The 8,497-nt window shown below is 34.4% G+C and overlaps 1 protein-coding gene across 1 annotated transcript; it reads right to left on the bottom strand.

The window, feature by feature from the left end:
- Positions 1–3,517: 3,517 nt before the first annotated feature.
- Positions 3,518–4,724, bottom strand: LOC120245565 (39S ribosomal protein L42, mitochondrial-like). Its single transcript, XM_039252655.1, is given in 4 exon segments — positions 3,518–3,661; positions 3,663–3,775; positions 4,345–4,447; positions 4,560–4,724. Coding segments are annotated over 4 exon segments (525 nt in total).
- Between the last annotated feature and the right edge of the window lie 3,773 nt (positions 4,725–8,497).

Below are 8,497 nucleotides of genomic sequence, written 5' to 3'. Positions count from 1 at the left end.
GGTAGTAATGACATCTTAACTATATTTATTCTTCCAATCCATGAGCATGGAATGTTTTTCCATTTCTTTGTGTCTTCTTCAATTTCCTTCATAAGTTTTCTATAGTTTTCATCCTACAGATCTCTTGTCTCCTTGGTTAGGTTTATTCCGAGGTATTTTATGGTTTTTTGTGCAATTGTGAATGGGATCAGTTTCTTGATTTCTCTTTCTGTTGCTTCATTGTTGGTGTACAAAAATGCAACCAATTTCTGTACATTGATTTTGTACCCTGCAACTTGGTTTAATTCTTGGATCAGTTCTAGTAGTCTTCTGGTGGAGTCTGTCGGGTTTTCTATGTAGAGTATCATGGCATCTGCGAAAAGTGAAAGTTTGACTTCCTCTTTGCCAATTCTGATGTCTTTGATTTCCTTTTGTTGTCTGATGGCTACGAATATACTATTTTATTGACTTCTAGCAAACATTGGTTTTTGAAGAACTTTGAGAGTAAAGTAATTTATATTATTTTCAAGATTCCATAATCTAGCAATTTTACTCTGATGTGTCTGGGTAGGTGTTTTATTTTGTATTTTGTTGCTCAATATTTATATGACTCTTTGAATTTGTACTTGTATGTCTTCATCTCTTCAGGAATATTATTTGCTATCTCTTCGGATTTTCTGCCTCATCCTCACCTCTCTTTCTGTCAATTTAATAGCTAATTTCAGTACTATATGACTCTTCAAGGAGCTTATTTAGTAAAATGCACCTTATAGTTTACTTGTGCTGCCATAGGATTCTGAACAAAAGAATAATATAAAAAGATCTTATTCATGACTTGTTTGTATTTAAATCAGTTATGAAGTTATCATTTCCCATGAGTATATTTTAGAAAAAAATACCCCCAGCAGTTACTCTTCTACCAAGTTATAATAACAAGGAAATGAGGAAAATTGAATGATAAAAATAAAAATATGGCTATTGAAATAGTGGATATTTTATACACTGGAAATAATTCAGAAAATAAAATAAACATGTAGTTTTCAGGAAAAAAAAAGGTAGATTATGCCCATTTCCCACTAAGCTATATTTTATTTCATTTTTCATGAAACTAACATCTGAAAACAATCAGGCATTTATTTACATTTGTATTTTTAAAGGGGAAATATTTGCAGCTTCAATACAGTTACTTAAGCACCTGTTGTGCAAATCATTGTGCCAGGTGTTAACCATAACTTTTATATCTTTCACATTTCATTTCAATTGCTTTTGTAAGTCTTGGGCAAAACATAGGAGGTAAACTTTAAATGGTTCCTTGTGTTCTTTTTGCTATCAAAATAAATTATAATAGCAAGTGTCAAGCCAACTTCTACCCTCCTGATAAAGAGATAATCACTCTGTTGCATATATCTGTCCTCACAACAGTGTCTCTCTGTCTGCATAAACAAGGAGAGTTTGTTACTTATCAGGGTGTTTATCAAGTTTTTCTTTAAGTTATACAAGCAACAAAAGCCTGTTCTTAAGAGGAGAAAATAGCAACTTATCTACTATTCTTCATTATGTCTCTATAATTCTCTCTTATTCTCTCTCTAGTTGTTTAATTCAGAAACAATTTATTTTTAATATTTTTTGTGTTGAGGGAAAACGGAAACAGTGATTGCTTTACTACCAATTAACTTATTTTCTCTGTTAACAAAGTACATGGGATATGTGCCCATTAAATGATATCTTGAATAGACATTTCTCCAAATAAGACATACAATTAGTAAATAGATACATGAAAAGATGTTCAATATATTTAATGATCATGGAATTGAAAATCAAAACCACCATGATCTCCTCACAAATGTTAGAATAACTATTATCAGAGAAAGAGAGAGAGAGAGAGAGACAAGTGTTGGCAAGGAAGTGAAGAAACAGGAACCCCCTGCACTGCTGGTGGCAATGGAAATTGGTACAGTCACATGGAAAAGAGCATGCAGATTCCCCCAAAATAAAAAAAAAAAGAAATTTCCATATAATCCAGTAACTTTATATGTAGGTATATATGCAAAGGAGCTCAAGTCAGATTCTCGAAAAGTTATCTGCATCCCATGTTTGTTGCAGTATTATTCACAATAGCCAAGATATGGAAATAACCTAAGTATGCATCAATGGATGAATGCATGAAGATATGAAGTATATTTTCTTCAACAATATTATTTAGCCATAAAAAAAAGAAGGAAATCCTGCCACTTGCAACAAATAGATGGACCTAGAGAGTATTATGCTAAGTGAAATGAGTCAGACAGAAAAAGGCAAATACTATTTAATATCATGTAGAATCAAAACATTCCAAACTCAGAAACAGAACTGGTGGTTGCCAGTGGTGGAGGGTGGGAGGGAATGGGTGAAGGCTGTCAAAAGGCACAAACTCCCAGTTATAAGATTAATAAGTTCTTAGGATGTGATGCACAGCATGGTGACTATAATTAACAATACTGTTTTGTGTACTTGAAAGTTGCTAAGAGAGTCAATCTTAAAAGTTCAAATCAAAAAAAAAAAAAAGTTCAAATCATAAGAATGAAATTAACTATATGAAATGATAGGTGTACAGTAAATTTATTATGGTTGTTAGACCTTCCTTTCCAAAGGAGAATCCCTGAGAACAAAGCCCACAACACACAAAAGGAGTTGGTTATTCAGGTTTATTTTAGTCCGGTGGACGGCCCCTCCCGAGCACCTGAAAAATGCTCGGAAGAGCGCCCTGCGGAGCCATAGCTCAGGGTTTATATAGGGAGAGGGGCGAAGCCAGTGTACAGAAGTGAGAATTTTGCCATTAGAGGTGGGGGTTGCTTAACAGTTGCTTAAAGAACAGGTTTGGCCATTCTAATCACAATGTTCGTTAAAAATATACATCTCAGGGACTTGCTGGAGCCAGGAGGAGCTAGGTTGCACAACCCCTGACCTTTTTACCATAATAAAGTTTGAGATCAAACAATCCTTGGTATTTCCTCATTTGCAAGCCCCTCACCTTTTGGCCCAAGGGAGTTTTTACATGGTGATCATTTTGCAATATATACATATATCAAATCATATATTGTACAGCTTAAACTAACACATATAACTAATGTTATCTGTTAATTTTATCTCAATCATACTGAAAAGAAAGAAAATGTGATATGTACATGCCATGAAAAATTATTCAGCCTTAAAAAAAAAAAGATCTTGACCTATTCAATGACATCATTAACATAGAGGACATTATACTAAGTGAAATAAGCCAATCACAAATACCATGTGATTTCACTTTTGTAAGGTATCTAAAATAGTAACATTCACAGAAACAGAACACAATGGTGTTTAAGAGGGGCTGGGGAGGGGGAGACAGGGGTAGCTGTCCAGTCTGGTTTTGGAAAATAGAATAAAGATTTTTTTTATGAAAAAGACATTTAATTATTATTTTGCTATATAACATATTAATGAGTATACTTGATTGGAATTTCTCAAATGGCAAATAAGACACAGAATAACATATTTCTGATTCCTGAAAATCTCAATATCATCTGTCATTTGGAGAATTCAGGTTCCTATGATGTCTATAATACTGTCCATGAGGATTCCAACATTGCCTAGTAATAAAGAACATTTTGCTAAGTTGTTCTGTCATGAGTCTCTGCTCAATGTGTTCATTTTTTTCTTTTTTCTTCTAAATTGGTTTGCAACACTTAATTGTGTGTTTCTTCATCATTATGCACAAGATCTGCCAAGGGATAGGTTTTGTATTTATATGGAAGGTCCACAGAAGGGAGGTAACATACTATTATATTACTAACATACTATTCTCCTACCATCAGATGTCAAAGCAAGATCATTGGGGAATAAGTTTAAGAATTCACTGAGTTTGCACAGATACATTAACAAGGCATAAAGAATTAGAAAGCCACAGGATTAACACACCCAAGTTTGGGTAAACGAGATAGGTAAAACAAATTAGGTAAACAGGGCAAAGGACCCCACTATAGGATAAACGTATAGGAATAGGAGATCTCAGAATGAAAACACCAAGATTAAGTAAACAAGAGTATATATATATATATATATATATATTCAGGTCAGAAGGCCTTCCAACTTAGAACAATAGGAGAAAACTGCTTCACAGAAAGGACAAAAACAGGAAAACAGGACTTTAGACCACTTCAGGGTGGTGTTGCCCAGAGGGAGATAATTAGGAAAAAAACAGGTACTTTGTTGACCTTGAGGAAGCATACTCTCTCTTTCTTGTCCCTAGGGCAAATTTAGGTAAACAGAGGTGGCGCCCCATGACTGCTGTAAACAACCTTCCACTCAGTGCCAGGATTTTGTTTTGTATTGACCCAAACCCCTAACACTGCATATCTTCAAAATCTCCTTTGCCTCTCACCCATGAGTTAATGTTCATGGTTTCATTATCTCTTTGAGCACATCCATCAGGCTTGTAAGCCTTCTGATCCTAATAAAAACAGAACAAGGACCCTTACTTGAGCTCTTATCTCCTCCTGGACATTAGTCTCTCATTTCAATCCTTTATCTGTCCCCTTGCTGGACAAGAAAGAAGTCCAGACCCAGAGTCTGTGGGAAAGGTCTACTTTGCAATTATAGTCACCTGGAGGATAAAAATATGTAGATTTATGAGAAGCACAATATAAAGTTTGCCTTTGAATTGGAAATAAATATTTCCAGATAGTTCTGTTTGGTATTGCCCACTTTGTTACCATTTCTAATGCCATAGTGAATCAAGATGTTTATTAGGTAATGTGAAAGAAGGTGATTTGAAGAGAAACTACTTTTAAAATCTGCCTCTAGGCACACGTATTTTCATGTGTTGACAGCCACTCACCTCAGTCAAGCTGGGTAGTTCTTGATGAGTAATAATATGTTTGGTGAACACTAAAGAAGCAAAACACTTCACTTGACTAAGTCAAAGCTAAGATGAGGCACATTTTTTATCCATTTAGGGTTTAGAGTTTTGAAGAGAGAATGTTATTATTAAAAACTTAAGCTAATAATTTGTATCTTGAATATTCATTAAAATATGAATGAAAACTTTTTGGGGTCATTAAGCTAAGCATTGTCAGTAGTTATTTTTAATAGCTTAACAATAATGGGACTAGTGCTAATCAAAAAATTTCATCTTGTATTTTGCATATTCCATTCAGAATTCTTTTGAAAGGATCCATGGAAATATTTTTCTGACAATTTAATGTATAATTTTTTCAAATAATTTATGAAATAAAATAAAATAATTTCCTTACATTAATATGGTAATTTGTATAGCTTTGGTAGCTGAAAAGGTAATTCAGGAAACAGACTCTGCAAAAGATAATATTGAGTCAGAGAACTGAAATAATTTTCTTTCTTATTTTTACTCTTTTTTTAATAATTAACATAATTTTATTATACAATATAAATATTTGATCAACTTCATTTCTCTATATGCCCAAGAATTTTCTCTATTCTAAGTAATAGTGCTGAAGCCCTATCTATAATTTCAGACTATCTTCTAGCCGCAGCCAAGGTTTCCAATATTCTCTTATTTGAGAATAAACCTAATTAAAATCTTGACTGCAAACTCTGAGACACACTGCCAGAATTACTCAGATAAACAGTTCCTCAATTCCTGACCCAGAAAACACAAATAAATAAGTCTTTGTTATTTTAAGTTGCTAAATTAAGAGATAACTTGTTATGTAGCAATAAATAACTAAGATACTCTAATGTAGAATATGTTTTTAGCATATTGTGTTATTTTCCAGCCACTTATGGCTGTTAAAGATAATTCTAATATAGTATAAATCTCCAGTTATATAGCACATTTAAAGTTTTGCTTTTATCCAATATGGATGAAACTTAGGCTCAAGGAACTTGAAATTCCTCCATTGTCCATTTTCTGACACTAGTTCTTCTGGACACACATCCTCTTAATTGTAAGGTTTGTGAGGATGCAGCTTCCTTTTCATTTGTGGTTACTACGTTCCTAGTTTATATTGACTGGCTGCACATATTTTCTGAGTAATAATCATCCCAATGCTGTTCTTGTCATGGGGATGCATATATGGGTCATGGTGGGCACCTGCAAAGCTACCTGGCTGCCCAATTTGCTGATGTGGAAGACTTGGTTTTGACCTAGCCACTTCTACCGCTCCACCTTTCCAACCTCGGCTCCCACCACCAATCATCCTTATTCCTGGCCTCTTTTTGCTACAAATGTTCATTTGATACACAAGAAAATTATACACGTTCACTCACAATATGTGATATGAGTGGTTACAAACCTAGGGTCAGCTTCTCTTTGTGATCTTCCTTCTCTCTGCAGTTTTATTACTTTCTTTTCTAAGATGAACAAGAGAAGCTTTAATACCTTGTAGCAATACTAATATAAAATGAGAAAAGAAATGTTTGCTTATGAGCCTTATGGGCACCCTTATTTTCCCAAATATTTTTCCTGGAAAATCCCTTCTATTTAAATAGAGAGACAACAATGAAACACACTCCTTCCTGCCCTATAAGGGGGAAGAGTAACCTTTCAGAAAACATAGTACCCCTAAAATGTTGATGAAAATTCCTCTTCTCTCTTTTCCTTCTGAAATGGGTAGGGACTTAGTGGTTTTCTTGACTACCTTTTTCCTATTTTTAAAGGCCCTATCTTGGTGGATTGCTAGTTGCAACTGACGTTAAGAACATGGAGAGTTCTTGGTGTTTTTTTTTTTTTCTCCCAATTTTAGATTGTAACTGCAATTTATTTACTTTGTGTTTAACTGCAAAATACAGACTAAATTGATGTTTTCTAATTTTTTCTTTGCATTCTTACTAATTGTGTGGGTTTGAGTAAGTCACTTTATGTCTCTGAGACTTAGTTTACTCAAATGAGACACTTATGTTGGACTAAAAGATTAATAGCTCTAACATTATATGGCTACTATCAATACCACTGTTAGGAACTTCAATGCTGATGTATTTGTTTGAGTATATTCCTAAGAGTGGAGTCAGAGTCAGAATAATCTTGTGTATAACTTTTTGAAAAAATCCCAAAATGTTTTCCATAGTAACTGATCCATAAAATATCCCTACCAACAATGTAGGAGGGTTCCAAATTCTTCATGTCCTCACCAATACTTATTATTTTTCTTAAAAAAAAAAGTATACCATTCTAGTGGGTGTAAAGTAGATCTCACTGTGGTTTGATTTCTGTGTATTTAATGACTACTATTATTGAACATCTTTCCATGTACTTGATCGACATTTTATACCTTCTTTGGAGATGTATCTATTCAACACCTTGGCTCATTTTTAAATTGGGTTGTTCAGCTTTTTTTGTTGTTGAGTTGTGAGAATTTGTTTCATATTCTGGATGCTACATTTTCAGATATATGATTTGTAATATTTTCTTTCATTCTATGGGTCATCATAGACTTCTAAGCTGATCATTATTTTCTCAGCTGATGTCCTTGATGTACAAGTCTTTCATTCTGATGAATCCTACTTTCTTAAATTTCTCTTTTGTTGTCTGTTTTTTGGTATCAGATGTAAAAATTCATTGCCAAATGCAAGGTCATGAAGATTTACTTCTATGTTTTCTCTAAGAATTTTAGAACTTGCATTATAATTTTGAATACCAAAGGTGAATTGGCATCTTGTCTTTTTTCTAAACTTTGTGAGAAACCTTTCAGTGTTTAGCCACTGAATATAATGTTAGCTGTGGGTTTTTCATCAAATAGTGTCATCACCATTATCTTGACCATTAATTTGCATAAACTATGGACTTAATAGTTTGGTAAAGGTCAAAAATAGGGACTAAGCTAGAGACTATGCTTGGCAATGTGTTTGGTCTCAGGAACGTCCATCACAATGTGTGACAAACTCATGTGCAATATGGATAACTGTAATATACTAAGGGATTCTATGTAATTATCCTGAAAATAAGTAGTAAAATAATAGATGTGTCTAAAGAGTACTGAGCCCATGCATTGTGGTCATTTCCTTTGAAACATGGCTTTTTAAATTAGTAGCCATATCATAGACCTTTCAATAAATATACCCTATCCCTGTTTTGTTGTTTTTTTTGTGTGTTTGTGAGTTCTATATTTGTGTATTTGGCTACTCACTATAATGTTTATTTATAACCCCAAAATCAGTATTCACTGTGCTTTGGCAGTCATTTGCATACGTGCACAGAACATGAAGAATTTGTATCACTTGATGCAGATGCTCCCAGGGTAGGTCAAACAAGGCTAAGGTCTGCCTTTTTGTTTCAGCTCTCACAGAGATAACCAAAAATGGAGTTGATACAGAGCAGTGCAGTTTAGTGCAAGAAGCTCTCTGGCTCTGAGGCCAGTTGGATGGAGTTTGGAAAATAACTCTGGGATGCCCGGGTGGCTCAGTCGGTTGGGCCTCTGGCTTCAGCTCAGGTCATGATCTCACGGTTGGTGGGGTGGAGCCCTGTGTTGGGCACTCTCTGTGCTGACAGCTACCTCAGAGCCTGGAGCCTGTTTCAGATTCTGTG

This window comes from Hyaena hyaena, unplaced genomic scaffold (genome assembly GCF_003009895.1).
Source record: "Hyaena hyaena isolate Hyena2069 unplaced genomic scaffold, ASM300989v1 scaffold_423, whole genome shotgun sequence".
NCBI lineage: Eukaryota > Metazoa > Chordata > Mammalia > Carnivora > Hyaenidae > Hyaena > Hyaena hyaena.
Note: the sequence above shows the minus strand (reverse complement) of the source record. Positions and strands in the feature narration are given on the sequence as shown.